The sequence below is a fragment of the Takifugu rubripes genome, chromosome 11 (assembly GCF_901000725.2).
Source record: "Takifugu rubripes chromosome 11, fTakRub1.2, whole genome shotgun sequence".
NCBI classification, from domain to species: Eukaryota; Metazoa; Chordata; class Actinopteri; order Tetraodontiformes; family Tetraodontidae; genus Takifugu; species Takifugu rubripes.
The window spans coordinates 12,290,779-12,312,513 of NC_042295.1; the positions used below are offsets into that span (position 1 = coordinate 12,290,779).

The window sequence follows — 21,735 nt, forward strand, 5'->3', positions numbered from 1 at the left end:
ACAATTTAAACCAAGCGTGCAAATAAACCAGCCAACTCCTCTTTTTTTGTGCTCAGGCGGAACCTTCGATTTTCTGCGGGAGTGTCAGGCATCTCCTGTGCCAGATTCTGGCCTGAGTTCTTCCTCCACGTCGTCCAGCCTGAGTCTAGGAGGCAGCATCAACAACCTGCCCGAGATCACGCACGAGGTGGATGAGCTCGTTAGCCCCAATAAGATTGATGAAAAGACGAACAAGCTCATTGAATTTTTAACCACAAGGTACAGTGACTGAAACAAAACCTTAATATTAGAGAGAATATCTGGATGAATAAATGTCATCCGTGTCAGCAGATCTCATTTTTCTGGTACATCTGGAACATGAAGCACTTCTTAATGTCAAGTCTTAATGGCAAACTGATGCACTTTTTAGCAGAACGTATGGACCACTGTGGTGCCATGAAGACATTTCACCAAAGAACCAGACCTCAAAGAGCACCGGGCAGCTGACAAATTTTCTGCGACATGTCGTGTCCGTTTTTAAAGAGTCCAAGTCAGGTAACACTCACACACACATGCACCCTTCGACTGAACTTCTTCATGTTCGTCGGCTCACTTCTGCCTCTGATTGGTCAGATTTCAACCTGGAGCAGCAGCTCAGTGACGTGGCTCTGCAGACGGCTCTGTGTAGTTCTTCGCGTCACTACGCTGGACGCTCTTTCCAGGTGTTCCGAGCCCTCCGTCAGCCCATGTGCGCCCACGCCGTCTCTGTCTTGCTGTCAAGACTTGTTGAAGTGGTGGGTGAACATGGAGAAGAAGTGCAGGTCAGTATCACTGCCTTTTCAAGAAATCCTTCATGGAAAATTGGGTTGAAGCTAATTTTCAGCTGGAAGTGAAAACAATTTTTATTATTTTTGCAGGGCTATGTGCTGGAATTATTACTAACTCTAGAATTTGTGGTGGACAACTTGGCAGAATGCCTCAAGAACAATGACCTAATGGCTGCATTGACAAGGTTTGTATCTCCATTACACACACTTTTGTTTACATTTCTATTTTGTGGCAGTAACACTGTATAATTTCATGTTGTTTGGTTTCAGGGCAACTTCTCCAGATTTTCTCACCAGCATTAAGATGCTTTCCAACAGGGAGAGCACAGGACAGCTCGGTCTGAGAAGAGAGGACAGGAGTGGACATCAGAGAAGCTCCTCTGTCCCAAAGAAGTTTGGACGGGCAGACCGAGGTTCTGATCCCCCTCGCAGTGCAACACTGGACCGTATCCAAGTGTGCGAGCAGCAGGTTTTGTTGGCCAAGTCGCACAGTTCCTCCTCCTCCAAAGACAATGTAAGTGACCCTGCCAGTGTCAACCACCCCAGCAACCTGCTGGCAACTATCTTCTGGGTGGCAGTGTCGCTGATGGAGTCAGACTTTGAGTTTGAGTACCAGATGTCTCTGAGGCTTTTGAATAAGTTGCTTGGTCACATGACGCTGGATAAAGCAGAGAACAGGGAAAAGCTGGAGAAACTCCAGAACCAGCTCAAGTGGAGCAGCTTCACTGGGCTCCAGCAGCTGCTGCTCAAAGGCTTCACCTCCGTGTCAACCACCGACCTGACGCTGCAGCTCCTCTGCCAACTCACACCCGTGTCTCGAGTGCCTGTAGTGGACACGTCACAAGTCATTGGTTGGTTACAGTGATATAAATGTTTAAGTCATGCTTTTAATTCAAAGCGGGAAATATTTGCTTACAAATTATTTCCTTCTTCAGGTTTTCCCTTGAACGTTCTTTGCCTGCTACCTCATCTTGTGCAGAACTTTGACAGCCCCTCACAGTTCTGTCAGGATGCTGCTGAGAGGATAGCTCAGGTTTGCCTCAGTTTACAGATGCATCCTTCTACTGGCTGAAAATCCGTTCTGCTTTTATGACAAACTTTTTTCCAAGTGCAGGTTTGCCTGGAGGAGAAGAACGCCAAGCTCTCCAACCTTGCCCATGTCATGACACTCTATAAAACCCACTCCTACACGCGGGACTGCTCATCTTGGGTCAACGTAGTGTGTCGCTATCTTCACGAAGCTTTTTCGGATATCACCCTCAGCCTGGTCACATACATGGCAGAGGTTTGTGCATCTTATTTGTTTCGTTAAATAGTTGTGTAGTATTTAATTACTAATTAATCCCTCTAATGGTGTTTAATTATTTCCCCATGCTGTACCAGCTGCTGGACAAAGGTCTCCCCAGTATGCAGCAGACCTTATTACAAATCATCTACAGCCTATTAAGTCATATGGACCTTAGTGGGATTCAAGCCAAAACATTCAACATGGAGGTGCTCAAGACAATAGAGAAATATGTCCAAGTGAGTAAAAAGATCCTGCAGATAATTACAATGAAGCTCCCTTTGTTGATGACTGCTTATAATTATGCAATTTAACATGAGTGTATTGAAAAGGGCATGTGGGAAATTAATTACATTGACAATAATGACGCTATAACATCGCATTTCCCTGTTTAGTGCAACAGAATGTATTTTAACGTATTTTTGTTAATATTCACTAAATTGAAATTTACATCATCCACATTAGATTTGATCATTGGAAATCTTTAGCTCTGAGCACAAATGTTTCCTGTTCTTTTCACAAGCATTCGTGGAAAAAAAGAAAAAAACATCTTGTGTCAGCACAGTAAATTTGTAGACACACCCAAACCATAAACAGTCTGCCATTCTGCTGCAGGCTAGTCCTCTGCTCATTCTCATACTGCATCCATTTTCCTTCAGCTTCCCACTGTGAGCCAAGTGCCAGAACTCTTACCTCTAAAAATAGAACTGTGTTAAAACCACACAGAAAGACGTGTGTGGCTGCTTGTTTCTAAACCTGTGCTTGTGCGTCTGTGTGCCTGGCTGAATTTATGTGTTGACGTCTGACTGCAGACTGTCCATTGGGGGGAAGCGCTCAACATCCTGAAGCTGGTGGTGTCTCGATCGGCCAGTCTGGTACAGCCATCAGCTCCACAGAGTGACCTTTCCTATGAGGACGTCAGCCGTGTCTGGGACCGTTGCTCAAAGGCCTTGCCTGGGAAAACACTCGATTTCCACTTTGACATATCTGAGGTCAGAGTCAGATTTCCTTTTTATCTTGTGTGAACGTTCTGGGATTGAAATTCTCTGCAGCATGGGCAGAAAACACTGCTTGTATGTTTTCTCCAGTATTTTTTCCTGTATTTTCCAGGGTGTGGTGCTTATTGAGGTTGTAAGGAATCCTGTTATGCCTTTTGGAAAGGAAACATTTCTTCCTTTTCCTTAATGGCGATATTTGTTTTTGGCCAAACCCTTTCAGATTAGCTTTAAACTTTAAAAGGTTAACACACGTAGCCATGCAGTGCAGAGCTGGAAAATGATGTAACAGACTGAGATGGGCGCATGGGTGTATGTGTGTGTGTGTGTGTGTGTGTGTGTGTGTGTGTGTGTGTGTGTGCGTGTGCGTGTGTGTGTGTGTGGTTGTGGGAACTGAACAGGGAGTTATTTGTGTAATTCATGAATGGCAGGAAATGATGTCAGTTCTTTTCTGCTGCCTATTTGTATGTGAACCATCGAGTGAACAGCATGTTTTCAAACTGGAGTCACCAAGGCATTTTAGGCTAATGCAAACGATGTTTTTAAATAATGAGATATTTTTTTTTAGCTTATGGAAAGAATCTCAAGTAATATATGTTCACAAGAGGTAAAAAGCAGTTTCAGCTCATGAGGATATTACAAAAACTGACTTAAAAGTCTTAAAGAAACTTCACTAGAGTCTGTATCACTGTCAAACAGCATGTTTCTTTTTGTGTCTGCACTGTAGACACCCGTGATTGGACGTCGTTATGATGAGCTGCAACGTGCTGCTGGCCAAGACGTGAGGAGCAGGACCACAGAAGTGACCCGTAGCACCTCCTCCACCTCCTCTGGATCCACCACAAACAACGTCCTGGTACCGGTCAGCTGGAAGAGGCCTCAGTCCTCCCAGGTGAGTTTTTCCTCACATTCTGTTACAGAAGTGTGCCTCATAATTTAATAATATGGAACAGACCTTTTAGTTGAAGGGTAAAATGAATTTCAGTAACTGTACTGATTTGTTTTTACATTTCATCGTGCCATTTGCAGAAAAGAACACGGGAAAAACTGGTCAATGTTTTGTCTTTGTGTGGACAAGAAGTAGGACTCACAAAAAATCCTTCAGTAAGATACCTTTCAAATTAAAAGCCCAGTGAATTTCAAGACCCTCTCAGAAAGAAGCCAGTCCTTTGTAATTCTGTGATTTCTCTGTTTAGGTTATATTCTCCAGCTGTGGGGAACTGGATCTCATGGAACACCAGCCCAGCCTGGTGTCCTCTGATGAGGGGACCCGGGATCCAGACACCATGGATGACAACACCTCCGAGCAGCAGTTCCGTGTTTTCAGGGACTTTGACTTCCTGGATGTAGAGCTTGAAGATGGGGAGGTGAGTCTGAATAAGGAAGGTGTTCTTTTTCCTGGAAAGAGACCAATTACTCATTTGTGGGTTTGGTCTGACTGCCCTTTGTAATGCACTTTCTTTTTTCTGTCTTCATCATCTGTGCTTTGAAGGAGCTGCAGGTATGTTTAGTTGTGTTGCACCACACTTGCTGTGTTCTTTAATAGTGTGATTGCTTGTGAGCATAATTTAGTCAACACTCCCATGTTTACACTGACACACAATGATGGAAAATATGGGTGTATACGCTATGTGATTTGAAACGCACAGCAATCATCATGCTTCTCATGTTTCCTATGGCCTCTTTTAAATTTTTGTATAATCTTGTAGACCTCAAATATGGACAAATGTTTCCCAGTTAGGGAATTGAGATTTTATTTTTATATTTTTTGCTCCATTTGTCAGAGCTCCATTGTTCAGTAACTATCATCACCATGAGCTATCCTGTTATTTGATTTGTTCATGTGAGGGTTTGTTGTAATGTGGAAACTGGTTGACATCTCTATTAAGGACCATTAAAGTTAACTTTGTGTTGAAGGTGTAAGGAAAGGAAGCCCCCTTGGCTCTCCAAATGTGCACTGCATGGCTGCATGATATAAATAGGCGTGCATGTGTTGGCATTGCGAGGAGAGAGACTGTCCTTGACTTAAATTTGGACTGATGAAAATCTCTTCTTTTCCGCAGGGAGAGACAATGGACAATTTCAACTGGGGGGTGCGCAGACACTCAGTGGACAGCCTGGACCGCAGCGACCTGTTGCCTCTGGAGGAGAATCAGCTCTCCAGCAGTTTGCCGATTCTCAGCAAACTCACCCATGAAGACTCAGACGAGTCTTCTGAGGAGGATTCCCTGTCTGCTAGTCAGATACTCTCGAACTCACAGCTTGTAAATATACCCTTTATTGTACCTCAATGGTTCCATAATGCACACAAACAGAGTATAACCTTTATTTATTTTATCTATAAATAAGATAGAGAAAAGAGAAATAGAGAAATTAAAAAGCCCTTATAAAATTAGCATAGTTTTCTGCCACTTCAACCTTTACATAGTTCTTTTGTATCTCTTGCGTGGGGAAAAAAATATTTTGATCCATATGTAAGAATTATTTAGGTAAATTGCTTAATATTTTGTTGGTATTTAAAAACACTGAATTCAGGTGGTGTATTTTAACTAACAAGTCTTGAATTATCCACTTAGTAGTTGTAAATATTTTGAGTGCAGTGGCAAATATTTACTGTCAATGCTCAGAATTTGGCCACTTGTGCCCCCTACAGGCTGAAACAAGAGTGGATTTTCAGCCATGAATCTAGCATCCTACCAACAAACCCCAAAAAGATCCACTCAATTCCAATCTTTTTAGAAAGTAAAAAAGAATCTTACCCTGGGATGACTTCTGTTCCCTCCCACTCATTTGTTATTGAATGACTGGGACCCTCCCTTTCAGAAAAAATGCTAGGAATTCTGGGGGGGTGGGGGTCCACCGTGATTCATGTTGATTCACTTTTCTATTGTCACTCAAGTGTTAGTAAAATATCTCATATTTGGCATTCATCATAATTCTCTGGATGCCTGTGGGAGTACATTCTGTCATCTTCTGGCTTGAGATCGAGTTATACACAGTTGGTTGCCATGTGGTATCAGACAAGCGCTTGCTGATTGAAAGCCCATGTGTCCATCCAGCTGTCGATGCTGACTGAAAACTGACGTGCCGTTTAGAGAAGATTCCAACAAGTCTCTCTCTGTGCCCCCACAGACTGTCAGCCTTTCTCCGACAGCAGACATCAGCGTGGACTCTCCCTCCTCTCTTTATGACACAACTTCAGCTGAATCCACTCCTCTGAACACCAAACATCCCAGTTTCGAGGTCCAACTGCCAGAGAACTCGAAGCAACGGGTGAATAAGGGCTTCAGAGTATCTGAGATTTTGGAAAATACTAATTCTTATCGCAATTCCATACTAGAATTCTTTACTAATTTTGCCAAGTAGGAGCTTTTCTGTTGCTTAAAAAATTGCCTTGGGTATTTATGTATGTGTTCTGGGTTTAGTCTCATGTGGTTGTGTCTTATATGTTTCCTGTCTGTCTTGTAGAATTTGACAGGGCTTTTTTTGACATTTCATTAGTTGCATGCTGTGGAATGAACTAAAACTTGCAAGCAGGCAGTTCGTAATGCTTTGGGCTGTGGGTTTTATCATGGCAGAGATTTCCTGGTGATGGTAGCAGGTCATAGCTAGCCAAAAAAACAAAAACTCTCTTTCTTTGTTTTTTGAAGGCAATGTGTATACCTATTGTGCCTGTGTGGGTGGCTATAAGCGACAACTAAAACCTCTTGGCATGTGGGAGCTTATTAAAGGTTTACACATTGCCTGTGCCAAAACAAGTGTGCAAAAGTGTGAATAAAAATTGAGCTTTTAAAATTACTGTAATTGGGATGACGTATGCGCACTAAAATTAGTAAAACAATAACAAAAGAAATAACGGAAGGCCAGAAGGAGTGCCCTTAGGGTCCTGTATCAAGGTTAGTGTGTACACTTTACAGTAATATATTAATTGTACCATAGGTAACATGTATTAATTAATAACTAGCCCTTTATGCATGCTGCCTCATCATGTCATTGCTGCACGTAACACTAACATTCACTGAACAACGTTTGCTTCTTTTTAGCGCGTGTCCCAAGAAGACGGAGACACCAGCGCTCAAGAGGATGATTTGTCTCTCTCTATCAGTGAGCTGCAACTTGAATTTCACTGTAGTGATGCGCTAACAATGGATTTAGTTCACGCCGACCACAGGGCAGAGTTGGACATCGACAACTGCATGCCCAGGTAGCTCATGGCAACATTACTCCCACTCAAACTGCACAAAGACATTAGTAAAATTATCTCTTTTCTCTCAGTCTGGCCGAGGAGGAGAGAGACGACTTGCTTGAGTCCCGTTCTTCCCCACCGCCCTCGCCCTTTTTCTCTGCCATCTTGGCAGCTTTCCAACCGACGGTATGCGACGACGCAGAGGAGGCCTGGCGGAGCCACATCAACCAGCTCGTGGCTGACTCAGATGGATCCTGCGCTGTCTACACTTTCCACGTGTTTTCTTCACTCTTTCAGGTATAAGCAAAGCATTCCAGACAGTCTGCCCCAAAAACAGCCACATTGAGTCATTCAACTGAATGATCACACCCACTCTTTTTTTCATTGCAGTCTATTCAAAAGAAGTTTTACTCCTTGACCTCTGATGCTGTGAGTTATCTCGGGGATGGCCTGAGAGGGTTGGGCTCGAAACTTCTGAGGTCTTCTCAGATGTTGGCATCATGCTCGGAATGCCCGACACTCTTTATTGATGCAGACACGGTGAGAGGCTTCACATTTTCCAGCTCATGCAATCTTTGTGATTCTAACAGAGATGTCTGACTTCAACACTTATTTTCACAGATTATGTCTTATGGACTCCTGGAAAAAATGAAATTCAGTGCGCTGGAACTTCAAGAGTACCTTGATACCTATAACAACAGAAAGGATGCAGCTCTCTCTGTAAGACCACTAAATATTGCGTTTCCCTGTTTGGATATCAGTCGAAACTCATCTGCGGATGTTATCGTGATGATTCCTGTCATTCACAGTGGCTGAATAACTGCAAGGCCACATTTCCCAGAAGTCCCGGAGGCACTGTGATGGCATGTCATTCCGTAGCGCAGGAAGAGAAGGTAACGTTTTAGATAATGCGTCAGCCACTGTGCAAACAGATTAAGTTCGCATGGTTGTGTTACAAAAGATAATTACTCTCTGAATAATACTATTAGAATTTTTTAAAAGAAGATCATCTTCAACTGACCTATCATTCTGCCTTTTATGCATTTCGATTTCTGTGTGGTACTGTAGCTCTGTGAGTGTTGCCTCTCCTTCTCTCACACTCTGTAGAGGTTTGTGAGTTGCTGCACGTCATGTGGATTATCTCATTTTAAAGTGCATTGTGATTCTTTCAAGCACTGCTGGGCATGAGGAACAGTTCTTTTAAAATCACACTTGATCTTGTACCCAATCTAAACTGAAATTGAAATGGTTTTCTGTTCAAACTTGAGGTACAAAAGCTAAGCGATGCTCACTCACGTGGGCATGCTACAGTTAACTGCCTGGAAAAACTGTGCTTGGCTTGTTTTATGTCACTTTTTAATTAGTTCATGAGATATTCCAGCCCAAATTTCAGTTTTACATATCCACCCTTATATTACTTCCTGTCTGCATGAAAATAATACAACTTCTGCACCTTTATACCCTCTTTCATGTCAATATTGAAGGATTGCCTGTCCTTTTCATCATCTGCTTTCCTTACCTCTTTTCTGTCCCATAACACGCTTTCTGTTGTAGCAAATGGAATCTCTTGCTGTAAGTTAAAAAGACCTGTTGCTGATGTTAAAACTTGTATAAGTCTGATTTAAGCACCTATAAAGTCTTGTGCATACCTTTAGGCAGCCTATCTGTAGTAATAGTTGAACAGCAGTTGAACAGCAGTTTATGTAGACATAAAAATATACAGATGTTTTGATTTGTTAACCATTCCACCATGTAAAAATGTTTGTGCTTTTTTTAACTTCTTTTTCAGCAACTGGAACTCTGTCAAAGACTCTACAAACTCCACTTTCAACTGCTCCTGCTTTTTCAGTCATACTGTAAACTGATTGAACACATCCATGCAATAAGCTCTATTCCTGAGGTGGGAACTTGATTATTGTTTTTTAGCTGTATGGTTCCTCTCCAAGCCAATCTAACTATTGTCTATTGTCTATTGTCTCTCAATTGCTTTAGTTGACAAATATGTCCAGAGAGCTAAGTGAGCTAAAGAGCAACCTGAGGCTAGCAGCAGCTTCACTGGCAAACAATGACATTGATACCCATGAGAGTTCCTGCCCTGAGCCCACCTTCACCTCTGCCGAGGCCGCTGTCCAGGCCATACTGGAGTGTCTAAAGAACGATGGGCTTCTGATGGCTGTTCACTACATTCGTGAGTGCAGGTAATGAAAGAAGATCATTCCTTCTGAGCACTATTAAATACCAGCAGTAACACACTCAAAAAATTGAAAAAACTTCTGTCTGATTGCAGGACAGTATGGCCTAATGACATCTTTGGCAGTTGCTCTGACGACGAGGCCCAGACCTTACTCCACATCTACTTCCGACATCAAACTTTAGGTCACACAGGAACTTTTGCTCTGGTGGGCCCAAAACAGGACCTGACAGAAATATCCATCAAGTTGATGGAACTTAATGGAGAGATACGAGACATGATCCGACGGGCCCAGGGCTACAAAGCCATCACAGCTTTCCTGCCAGACTCCAGAGTTTCAGGATCTACTCTCTGATGTCCATGTTGGACAAGTGTCTGTCTGGGGTTGCTGCTATCATCTCAGTGGTTAACATGCAGGAACAGCACATCCAAATGTCAAATTATCAGATGTGTGACTATATTTTTTTTTTGAAAGACTGTTTTTGCAAAATTTATTGCACTACTGTTACAAATAGTCATATAATGGCCATTTGCTACTGAGGTCAACAAGTTTCACACAAATATACCAAAGCAAAAATAATTCTTCCAGTTATGTTGTTTTCATTGTTTTTAAGGGAAATGTGCAATTTGTGAGTGAAGTGCAAGTATTTTACTGTACCATAAGGAATGTATTAGAGCATCAGCATTAGAATTCCTAAACACATTTACAAGTTAAGGGATGCTTCATCTTGGTTTGAATAAGTTGTATTTAGGGTGTTTTTACGGGGGTGTGTTTGTTTGTGGGTGTTTATGACTCTGACGACTGTCACAGATGGAATTATTGATAGTGTATATAAATGGTTATAATTTACTGTAAGTATATCAACAAGCTGCAACCTACTGTAATATCTCCTAAACCTACATGCTGCATGAGTTGGTGAGCTTAACAATGTAGCTTTTATCCATTTTAACTAAATTATATATAATATCTGAAAAATGAAATTGTGCTTTTATTAAACTAAAGTTATAGTAAAATTTTGAAAGAAAAACCCTTTGTTAAACCTGCCAATTTTGCAGATTTTGTGTAACTAGTAATGTTAATGAGGGAATATTGGAAACACTTATCAGTAGGTGTAAATAGCGCCGTGGAGGCTTTACCGGGACTCCTGTGTGATTTGAATGTAGAGATATAATGTCTTGATCAAGCCTCTCGCCTTGTAAATACAATTGCCTTTGCAATTTGCTGTATTTTTGTGCTCTGCATACAGATGCAAAGAAGAAAATTAAACTTCCATTTGTTAATTGTGTCTTGTTTCTTTTTGGCATAGGCCTATGTGCTATTTTGCAACAGTGACTGACACATCTGACAGTGGATCTCTGAGCTCGACTAATTTCCCCTGGCAAAAGAATTCCGACTTTCTGGCGAAAACTTCAAAATAATTGAATTTGAAAAAGTGTCAAGAAACCATTTATTGACTGGTGACCATCTGGTCTACACAGAGCCGTCACAAAATGTAATAAACATAAATTTATGTTATCAGCCAGCCATTTTGATGAAGTTATTGGACGTTTTGGAGAGAGTATTTTCAGCAAATCTTTTATTTTGAAGCGTCATTGAGTTCCGCTGTGCGGCGCGCGAGGTTTGTTTGGTACTAAGGAGAAAGTAGCTAGCGTAGCTTGATGTAGCGCTATATTCAACTCGTATAAAGTCGTGTTTTTTGGTTTGTCTTAAATTTTGTCAAGAGGACAATGGAGGAATGAGAGTAAACACCGCGCACCGACATGGTGAGTGAGAGTCATTTATCCAGAAAATGATTTAACTTCTGGTTCGTTATGTGATGTGGTTTGGCTCAAGTTCACTGAACACAACTCACGCTACGAGTCCATTTTTTTAAATAATTAAATTTCTAACATGAATCGTCGCAATAATCTGGCTTTTCAGACGGACATCCAACTACATTTTCGACATTACTTACGTCTGGAATGGATTTCCCCTCAAAGAACCTTTACGAAGTTTTTAAAGATGAAATCTGGAAAGGTAGGGTGAAACGTACTCTGAATGTGTTTTTTAAAATATGATTTTGTGGACGTCGCCGTATGTCAGGCTCTTGTAAATCATGGCAATGCTACAATGTCTATGACAGGGCAAATAATGTCGGTAATGACATGTTTTGAAATGAATTACTCGTTGAATTCTTAACATATATGTACATTTTCCCCTCAGATTTGGGACCGCTGGATCCAGACTGGTTTCAAGTACTGACATTGCAAGCTTTAACAAATGAGGGAAATATTTCCTTTCAAGATGACCTCTGTCCTAACCAAGAGGGACATTTTAAACCTGCCATAGATAGCCAGTTGTTTTCAACCCCCAAATTGTTCAGACACTGTCAAGTATTGTCCCCAGAAACCGAGAGGGAGCAGTCATTGGCTGATGGACACGGTAACATTGATTAAAAGTTTGTTAATGCATAGTTATAGTCATATAAACCACACATTTGAAGCATGTGTAATATGTTCCAGAAATAAGTTATACTTTCATGTTGATATGTAGAAAATTGTTGCTGTTGTACTTCTAATAAAATATTTCTGTGTTGGAACAACCTAGAAAACGACAGGTTGCCATGGATGCCAATGCAAAGTCCATGTCTGTTACCAAAAGATGGGTGAGTTCAAATACAATTAAGACTGCTGTGACTGATTCTGATTCACTTATGTCTCCCCCACCCCCCGTATTCTTTGTAGCATTCATTGTCCAGTGTATGGCGGTATCCTGGGGGCTTCACAACATTTTCCAGTAAGTTTCCTATGGGAAAATGTTATAGAGTCTCCATTGATAAACCTTATTTAAATGTGCCTGAATGGAAACTAATAAAATGGATACTGATATATTTTCATTATACAGTCCAGTCATGTCAAACGTATATCTGAAAGCCTTGGTGCAGAGATTCATCCTGATATTTCATGGACCAGTTCTTTGAATACCCCTCCGCCATCCACCCTGATTTTACGTGAGTTAGTACTATTAGGATTTCATAATGTATTTTGTACCATTTCCTTTATTGAGCGTGTTCTCTCAAACGTCTAGCTAAACCCGATGAGAGTCCCTGCCCAGTCAGTTTGTCTGAAGAGAGAAATGTTGTGGTGAGTACACAATGAAGCCACAAAATAGTTTTTATTTTTTATTCCTAAGGTTGAAAATTATCGCAACATCCCTATGAAAATTTGATTGGTCACCTTATGTCTTCCCCAGCTTGTTCGGAAGCTTTTTCCTTCTCTTTCAAATCCCTCCAGAGCTGTAGTGGCATCACCCAAAAACAACAACTTGACTACTGTTCATAAAGGTAATGTGTTTTCTTTTAAACATCAGCTGATATAGATGGTGATGCTGCGAGAATCTGATTGCTGGTCTGTGGTCAACAGGTGATTACCGTGGAGGTAATGATAATCCAGAAGGTCGTAATAACTCTCAGGGCACCTGTGATTGGAAACAAAAGCTACCGGATGCTATTGAGGACCAAGAACTTCGCAGCACTGTGGCAAGTGTTCTGGAAGGAGCAGAAGATGTCCTCACTGTGTTTTTCACAAACCCTAGTTCAACATTGAAAAAAGTCAAAACTGACCGAGTCAAAGGGAAGGAAATGGCTCAAAAAACAAAAGATAACAGCATCCCCACTGATATGGGAACATCAGAGCATCCTGTATCCAGTGATGAAACAACTGCACATCGGGAAACGGAAGGGCATTCACCGACTGCACCTCTAAAAACTGGAGATGTTAGAGTCACCCAGTGGTCTCCATTGAGTTTATCTGAAATCCTGGTTTCCACTGGCCATACGTATGAGCAGAACACTTCTTCAAAAGAAGAGGTAAAAAATTTGAGAGCTCCAGAAGAACTGCAGCGTGACGTTGATATTGGTAAGCAAGAGAGGCCACGCGTAAACACCAGACACATTGGTTTGACTAAGAAAAAGAGGACATTTGTTTACACTGTTGAGACTCCGAAACGCCAAAATCTAGCTGGCATCCAGTCTCAGAAAGAGGAATCGTTTCCAGTGATTCAGCAAGACGTATATGTGACAACAATGGCTAAAGAACAAGTTAGCGGATGCAGTGTGAAGGAGAATGATGCCAAGTGTCAGGCAGATCTTACTGAAAAAAGCCTTCATCCCTCTGTCAAAGCAAAGCTCCAGGACCTTGACATATCACAGCTTTCCAAAGATTTTGCACAGGACTTCAGTCAAATGCCAGAGCCGAATTTTGCCAAGGATACATCTGATGTCTTCTCTCCATCAGCTTGTCTGTCAGCGTTGAAACGAGCAAATAAGAAAGGTCAAGCAGATATTTCCACTGAACGTGACGTCGGTAACAGGTCTGTCATTGCATCAAATCAAAAGAGTCTAATCGATGAGAGCGCAATAAGTGACAGTGGATTTCAGTCTGCTGTTGGCAATGGCACTCATATTACTGCATCATCTCTCTGTGAAACTGGCATTCACAAGGCTGCTTCGAATGAAGAAATTGGAAATAACTGTCTGGGGAGTAAGAGTATCATCCCAGTCATGAAGAATGAGGAGTGCACGAGTGCCAAAAGAAACATTCATCGGATGTCGCTTTATGAAAAAGATCTGGGCACGAAGGAGAAAACGTATGCTTCCACTGTTGCATCAGGATTCAAAACTGCATCTAATAAAGGAATACATGTTTTATCTGACAACCTGGAGAGAGCTAAACATGTCTTTGAAGAGTCTGTGAGTGAGCCGAGCAGCAAAGGCATCTGCCTTTCTAAGGATGAACTTGGATTGATTCATAAATCGGCAAAGAAAACAACCAGTAATTCAAACCGGACTCTTTCTTTAAGCGGTCCTCATTTAACCGCTTCACAAAAAGCTGACATGACGGAGCTGTGCACACTTTTGGAAGAAGCAGACAGTCAGTTTGAGTTTACACAATTCCGGACTGCAGAGACAAAAGAGCCTTGGCAAGAAAATACCACCAGCTCTAAAAAAGAGCTCGATGCTGATCTTCTCACAGGTATAAATTTTGATGACAGCTTCAGTTCAGATGCTGAGAAACACTTGATGCAAGACAAGAAGAGTGACATTTCATCTAAATTATCCCAGACATGTAAATCTACCAGTTTCTCATGTGATGCTGTCAAAGTAGGAAAATATTCTGAAGATGTTTTAAGGATCTCTCAAGGCACAAGTAGTGCTGTTTCCACTGAACAGCATGCTCTGGACAGGGAAAATAATTTGATGCTTGGGTTTAAAACTGCAGGAGGAAATATTTTAAAAGTTTCAAAACAGTGCCTGAGCAAAGCTAAAGATTTGTTTGCAGATCTGGAGCCACATTTTCAATGTGGAACATCCCAAAGTCAGCAAAGAAGCAGAATGGACTCTAAAATGCATAATGCCAGTACAGACAGTCCTGCTAGGCTTCTGAATGAGGAGCAACATAATTCAGCAGCTTCAAACAGGCGTGTAATGGGTGGTAGAGATGGGACAAAAAACAGCAACATGCATGCAAGCAAGTGTCAGAATGGGTTCCAGTTGGCCAGTGGGAAAGTCATTTCTGTTTCTGAAAAAGCCCTCCAGGATGCAGCTGCTTTCTTTAGTGATTGTGGCACTGTTGATAATAACTCTGACACTTCTGTGAGACACAAAGAGGGAGCACAACCTGTTGGCAAGTCAAGCTTTCAGAAATGTAAAAATGTACAAGGGTTTAAAGAAAAATGCCTGAATAGAGATATCACTGAGTTTAAAAAAGGGAATGTCAGTCCAACTACAGGCCACACTGTCTTGGAAGATGGAACCTGTGGAACTTCCCCTTCAAAAGCAGTTTCATCTCCTTTCACATCCACAGCTTCAAGACACATCGCCACCTCTTCCCTCAGTGCCACAAACCCTGGACCAGGATTCTGCAGTGACGTAGACATGTCCGAAGACACTAATCGGCTTGCTGCCACTCAAAAACTGGTGCCTTCGTTGGAAAAATGTGGTTTTCAGACAGCCAGCGGTAAAGGAGTTTCCATTTCACATGAAGCCCTCAGAAAGGCAAAGACATTATTGCAAGATTGTGGTGAAGATGAAGGGAAAATAAGGAAAGAGCAAATCCACTTCAAGATGCCCTTTGCTGAGCCACCAGCAAGGAGTTCTGGGTTCCATACAGCCAGTGGAAAGGCAACAGCCTGCTCTTCTGAAGCTCTTCAGAAGGCTAAAGCTCTTTTTAGTGACATCAGTTCTAATGTTGAGACTCTACAAACAAACCATGATGACCGGAAACGAGACCACATTGAAAATGAGCCAAAAATCCATTGTGGTTTCTCAACTGCAGGCGGAGGAAAAGTCCACATTTCACAGAAAAGTCTTTTAAAAGCCCAAAACCTTTTTAAAGAGTTTGATTCTGCAACAGAAAACCAAGAACCTGATGATTCATCTAAAGGCTGTGATATTGTGGACGATCGGGATGACTTTTCAGCAAAGCAGAGGGAAGCGCTTGCAGTTGTGAGCAGATTTCATGAGATGAATCGAACTAATGTTTGCACCAACGTCCCACCCGCTGGCCACGGATTCCATATGGCCAGTGGCAGAAAGGTGTCAGTGTCAGATGAAGCAATGGTGAAAGCAAAGTCTTTGATGGATGAAAGCGTGACATTGGAGGGTCGAACAGAATACCAGAAACCCAAAATCGACACTTTCCCTTCACAGAATGGTGGATTTCAGACGGCCAGCGGAAGAAAGGTGTCTGTGTCGGATGAAGCAATGATGAAAGCAAAGTCTTTGCTGAATGAATATGTGAAATTGGAGGGTATAGAGGAAGACCAAAAACCCAAAGTTGACACTTTCCCTGCACAGAATGGTGGATTTCAGACGGCCGGTGGCAAAGGATACAACATTTTATCTGGAGCCTTGCAAAAGGCCAAGCCTCTCTTTAGCGAAAGTGAACATGTCGAGGACAAGCCAAACCATTCCAAGATTCCATGTCTTGCAGACAGTGGCAAGGAGATTTCATTTTCATCTGTGGCCCCTCGGGAGGAAAAAGCTGTAAGTGTGAGTGTAGAGTTCTCAGACTCAAAGCAGGGTGAACATGAGGATGCTCTTAAGAATAAAGAGATTATTCATCATGCTTTCACCACTGCAGGGGGAGCCAGAGTTCATGTGTCGCAGAAAAGTCTATTGAAAGCAAAAAGCCTTTTGAATGACATTGCTGATGGGCAAACTTCTTTTTCAAACTCCTGTTCAACAAGCCAGCATGACTCCGAAAACCTGTTAAAATCAAGAAATCTCTCAAAAGCCAGTAACAAAGATGTCCCTAGTGGAGTTCACTCTTCCAACTCTTTGCTCATGACTAAACAGAAAGGACAAAATACCCGATCCGGGGTGAGTCCCTCCTCTGTTGGCGCTGGTGCTAACATGTCAAGGACATTGAAGACTGAACTGTCTAATGTCGCAATAGCAGACAAGTCCTCACTTCTCTGCTTTCAGTCATTTGACATAAATGACTGCAGTGAAACCCAACAGGCGTTTCTTGCCCAAGAAGCTCTGGACTGCACTAAAGCTTTGCTGGAAGATGAAAGTCTGTTGCTGGATGATGACCCTCGACCTGCTGACAGATCTGCTGATGACAGAAAAAGGAAAAGGCTTGTTGAGGACTCAGATTTAACCAGTAAGTGTTTGCATGGATGACTTCTGTTGACTTTTGTTGATTTTGTCTGTAAGATGTTGCATTGCTCTTTTAATTCTAGACCACCCTCCCCTGAAAAGAAGACTACTAGAAGAATTTGACAGAACTGATGATGGTTCTAGAGGTTCAACGCTCATTCCAGAGAAATGCAGTCCCAACGGTAGATTGCTTAAACAACCTAATATTTTACACATTTTTTTGTCGAAGTAAATGATGATTCATTGTTTTTCTGAAGGCATCATGAAAGACAGGAGGGTTTTCAACTACAACAGGTCATTTTGTCCCACCATCACCACCCCACACGGGTAAGGTTCCTCCTGAATGTGTTCTCAGATGGCTGAAGCAGGTTTTTATCTTATCGTCCTCTTTCTTTATATCGTACACTAGTGGGGAAAATTTCAAGGAAACCCGTCTGCAAATTACCACACCGACAAAAGCTTCAACTCTGAGCGACATCAATGAGGCACCTCTCCAGGAATCCACTTTCATTCCACCATTTTTAAAGAACACAAGATCAGGGAGTCCTAAGGGCACAGTGCTGAAGGATAATATAACAACTCCATCTGCACTTATCCCTCCGTTCAAAAAACTAAAAAAATCTTCCAAAACAGAGGAAGAGGACAAACATCACTTTTTAACACCCATAACCAACCAACCTGCTGCACCTTCCAGTAAAAAGTGCACAGTCAGTTTAACTAGTAACAAACCCGCAGAAGATAGTCCACAAGTGGCCTTAGCGGAGACTGGAAATGATGAACTGGTGATGAGTCCACGTCGTCAGGCTGCCCGTGGTTCAGAAAACCCTGCTGCTGAGGCAGAGTGTGTGAGAGGGACACTGTCCAGAGGTAAACAGGCTGCATGTTGTCAGAATAATAAAGCCCACATTTCATAACAGAGGTGTCATAATGGTGTATTTGTGGTTTACAGTCCCGTTTCAGCACCTGCACCATTTTCAGCTGGCACGGGATATGCAGGATATGCGAATCAGAAAGAAGAAACGCCAGACCATTCGTCCATTACCGGGAAGTTTGTTTCAGAAGAAGTCCTCTGGAGTCGCCAGGATTCCATTTAAAGCTGCAGTAAACGGAAAGCCACCTGCACGCTACACTGCCAAACCGGCAAGTCCTTGACTGTTTAATGTGAATGTGTGAAAGAGACAGTTTTGACATGTTTGAATTGTTGGTTTTCAGCTGTGTGGCCTCGGGGTTCCTCTGAATGTGTTGGAGATCACCAGTGAGACTGCAGAATCTTTTCGCTTCAGCTTGCAGCACTTTGTTAAGCTGGAGCCTCTCATGGATAAAGGTGGCATACAGCTCGCTGATGGAGGATGGCTGATTCCCACGAATGACGGGACAGCGGGAAAAGAAGAGTTTTATCGGTATTTTGGAATTGAGGTGCAAAAGTTTAATGGTATGAATGTAAAATCCCAACACAATCTACATCTTACGCAGAGCATTGTGTGATACCCCGGGGGTTGATCCTAAACTAATGAGTGAGGAGTGGGTGTATAATCACTACCGATGGATTGTATGGAAACAAGCTTCCATGGAAAGGTCATTTCCAGAAGAGATGGGCAGCCTCTGTCTCACCCCAGAGCAGGTTCTCCTACAACTTAAGTACAGGTATCTACCAGAATGTGAACTACTTTAAAATGTATTTTTGTACTTGAAATGCTAAAACAACATGTTTTCAACCTTTTAGATATGACATAGAGGTTGACCACAGTCGCAGACCAGCTCTCAGAAAAATTATGGAAAAGGATGACACGGCAGCTAAAACCCTGGTCCTCTGTGTTTGTGGGGTTGTCTTCAGAGGCAGCTCCCCAAAAAACAAGAGTTTTGGGGACATCAGTACTCCAGGAGCTGACCCAAAGGTTGAAAACCCCTGTGCTGTCGTTTGGCTGACCGATGGATGGTATTCAATTAAAGCGCAACTGGATGGACCGTTGACCTCAATGCTTCACAGAGGTCGACTACCAGTCGGCGGGAAGCTGATTATCCATGGTGCTCAGCTAGTCGGATCAGAGAATGCTTGTTCCCCCCTGGAGGCCCCTGTGTCTTTAATGCTAAAGGTACTGTAAGAGAGAGACACGAGTGTTGGTGTTTTTAAATGGCCACCAAGTAACAATCTTTCATGTATTAGATTTGCGCCAACAGCAGCAGACCAGCTCGATGGGATTCTAAACTAGGATTTCACAGGGACCCGCGGCCATTCCTGCTTCCTGTCTCTTCTTTGTACAGCAGTGGAGGACCAGTAGGATGTGTGGATATTATTATACTGAGAAGCTATCCCATATTGGTAAGTGTAGTCGCGTACGCAGCTTTATATACTGTGTCATCTCTCCTGGAACTGTCTTTTTTACTTGTTGTATATTTTAGTGGATGGAGAGGAAACCAGAAGGAGGCACTGTGTTCCGTTCAGGCAGAGCAGAAGAGAAGGAGGCGAGACGATACAACATTCACAAAGAAAAAGCTATGGAAATCCTGTTTGACAAGATTAAAGCAGAATTTGAAAAGGAAGAAAAAGGTAAGAACAAAAAAGCGGGAACTAGAGATTATAAACAGGTTTGAAATACAATCTGGTGTGACATGCTGTCCTTTTTAGGTAACAGGAAACCGCAGCGCAGAAGGACAATCAATGGTCAAAATATTACAAGTCTTCAAGATGGAGAGGAGCTGTACGAAGCAGTGGGCGATGACCCAGCTTTCCTTGAGGTGGATTTTCATTTACAGAAAGCAAAATCCACTTTAATTCGTGTTTTAACTTGAGCTCTGTGGTAAATGTGTCTCAAGGCGCATCTGACTGAGAAGCAGGTGGAGGTTCTTCAGAACTACAAACGTCTGGTGATGGAGAAGCAGCAGGCAGAGCTGCAGGATCGCTACCGGCGAGCTGTAGAAAGTGCAGAGGACGGCGTGGGGGGCTGCCCCAAGCGAGATGTCGCACCTGTGTGGAGACTGTGCATTGCTGACTCCATGGGCCATTCTGGCCGTGGTCTGTCTTTATTTTTTATTGAATTATACTTTTTTTTTTACACTTAACTAAGCATATGAATTTATTTAGATGTGTATTTGAAATTGTGCTTTTTTCTGTGTAGTTTACCAGCTGAGTCTTTGGCGGCCCCCCTCAGAGCTCCAGGCATTACTGAAGGAAGGCTGTCGTTATAAAGTGTATAATCTCACCACTTTAGATTCAAAGAAACAGGGTGGAAATGCAACGGTTCAGCTAACTGCAACAAAAAAAACACAGTTTGAGCACCTACAGGTGAGGAAGCTATAATGGCTGTATTCACTATTCATATAGTATTTATAGATGTCGCTTTAGTACAATAGCTGTGGTACATATTGATTGTATATGTCAATAATTTTTTTTAATGTAGGCATCTGAGGAGTGGTTATCAAAACATTTTCAGCCGAGGGTTGCAACCAATTTTGTGAGACTCCAAGATCCAGAATTCAACCCATTGTGTAGCGAGGTTGATCTCACAGGATATGTCATTACTATAATAGATGGGCAAGGTTGGTGTTTCTTTTTTTAATGACTGATTCTAAAATATTTTCTCTGTGCTGGTAACTAAATGATTGTGTCCATGGTCTTGATCACAGGTTTCTCTCCTGCATTTTACCTGGCTGATGGGAAACAGAATTTTGTAAAAGTTCGGTGTTTCAGCAGCTTCGCCCAATCTGGCTTGGAAGATGTAATAAAGCCACGTGTCCTTTTGGCCCTAAGCAACCTGCAGCTGAGGGGTCAGTCGACATCACCTACTCCAGTCGTGTATGCTGGAGATTTAACCGTCTTCTCCACAAACCCCAAAGAGGTTCATCTGCAGGAATCCTTCAGCCAGCTCAAAACTCTGGTTCAGGTAGATATTCCAAACCTATAAAGCTACCCACAAGCTGTTCTGTTGCTGTAACCAAATCATTCTGAAATGTTTTAAGGGCCAGGAGAACTTTTTTGTGCACGCTGAAGAGAAGCTTTCTCAGTTGATGTCTGATGGCCTGAGCGCTATCGCTTCTCCAGCTGGGCAAATACAAACCCCAGCTTCCACAGTAAAGAGAAGAGGAGACATGACGGATGTGAGTTTAATTACTGTGGTATCTTTAGCTCAAATATAATGGTTATTAACAAGACTTCTAAGGAGTGAAAAACTAAAATGCTTCCATTAATTCAGGTCACATGTCAGCAGCCAGGCAGAAGTCACAGATTCTCGACGCCTATAAACAGGAACTCTACTGCTCACAGTTCAGCAGAGAGAAACCCAAGCACTATTAAGAAGAGGAAAGCTCTCGACTATCTGTCCCACATCCCGTCTCCACCGCCTCTGTCCTGTCTGAGTACACTATCTTCTCCCAGCGTAAAAAAGATATTTATTCCGCCTCGCCGAACTGAAACACCTGGCACTTTAAAAACTGTAAAGACTCCAAATCAAAAACCTTCCAATACACCTGTGGATGATCAGTGGGTGAATGATGAGGAACTGGCTATGATCGACACTCAGGCATTACATGTTGGTTAAGACTGTAAAGGTTAAATGCTGCTTATGTACAGTTTTAGATTTTAGAACTCATTAAAGAAGTGATTGCAGTAAAATATACATCCTGATCTCCAGT

The 21,735-nt window shown here is 42.3% G+C and overlaps 2 protein-coding genes across 10 annotated transcripts in view; both read left to right on the forward strand.

Moving 5' to 3' along the window:
• The window catches only part of frya (furry homolog a (Drosophila)), a 38,541-nt gene extending 27,797 nt beyond the window's left edge, over window positions 1-10,744 (forward strand). For 5 of the 9 annotated variants that reach the window (XM_029844288.1, XM_029844281.1, XM_011608581.2 and 2 more), the window contains exons 40-62: window positions 57-258; window positions 410-534; window positions 613-800; window positions 897-991; window positions 1,077-1,657; window positions 1,742-1,839; window positions 1,921-2,091; window positions 2,190-2,330; window positions 2,904-3,083; window positions 3,814-3,978; window positions 4,116-4,190; window positions 4,283-4,453; window positions 4,579-4,587; window positions 5,150-5,350; window positions 6,219-6,359; window positions 7,130-7,290; window positions 7,362-7,569; window positions 7,663-7,812; window positions 7,894-7,992; window positions 8,082-8,165; window positions 9,062-9,172; window positions 9,265-9,470; window positions 9,560-10,744. In XM_029844288.1, the coding sequence (XP_029700148.1) occupies window positions 57-258; window positions 410-534; window positions 613-800; window positions 897-991; window positions 1,077-1,657; window positions 1,742-1,839; window positions 1,921-2,091; window positions 2,190-2,330; window positions 2,904-3,083; window positions 3,814-3,978; window positions 4,116-4,190; window positions 4,283-4,453; window positions 4,579-4,587; window positions 5,150-5,350; window positions 6,219-6,359; window positions 7,130-7,290; window positions 7,362-7,569; window positions 7,663-7,812; window positions 7,894-7,992; window positions 8,082-8,165; window positions 9,062-9,172; window positions 9,265-9,470; window positions 9,560-9,818 (3,821 nt within the window). In that variant the 3' untranslated portion in view covers window positions 9,819-10,744. The remainder of the gene's footprint in view (window positions 1-56; window positions 259-409; window positions 535-612; window positions 801-896; window positions 992-1,076; window positions 1,658-1,741; window positions 1,840-1,920; window positions 2,092-2,189; window positions 2,331-2,903; window positions 3,084-3,813; window positions 3,979-4,115; window positions 4,191-4,282; window positions 4,454-4,578; window positions 4,588-5,149; window positions 5,351-6,218; window positions 6,360-7,129; window positions 7,291-7,361; window positions 7,570-7,662; window positions 7,813-7,893; window positions 7,993-8,081; window positions 8,166-9,061; window positions 9,173-9,264; window positions 9,471-9,559) is intronic. The other 4 variants (XM_029844284.1, XM_029844287.1, XM_029844282.1 and 1 more) reach the window with 3 other exon arrangements.
• A 19-nt stretch (window positions 10,745-10,763) lies between these two features.
• brca2 (BRCA2 DNA repair associated) lies at window positions 10,764-21,719 on the forward strand. The gene is made up of 25 exons (XM_011608691.2): window positions 10,764-11,227; window positions 11,385-11,480; window positions 11,667-11,885; window positions 12,051-12,108; window positions 12,188-12,239; window positions 12,348-12,453; window positions 12,531-12,586; window positions 12,696-12,786; window positions 12,866-17,110; window positions 17,190-17,288; window positions 17,364-17,433; window positions 17,516-17,973; window positions 18,056-18,246; window positions 18,319-18,506; window positions 18,580-18,750; window positions 18,830-19,199; window positions 19,271-19,426; window positions 19,507-19,654; window positions 19,733-19,842; window positions 19,921-20,119; window positions 20,223-20,389; window positions 20,505-20,643; window positions 20,731-20,987; window positions 21,064-21,201; window positions 21,297-21,719. The coding sequence occupies exons 1-25, from the start codon at window positions 11,200-11,202 to the stop codon at window positions 21,639-21,641; spliced, it is 8,157 nt and encodes a 2,718-aa protein (XP_011606993.2). The 5' UTR covers window positions 10,764-11,199; the 3' UTR covers window positions 21,642-21,719.
• Window positions 21,720-21,735: the final 16 nt, after the last annotated feature.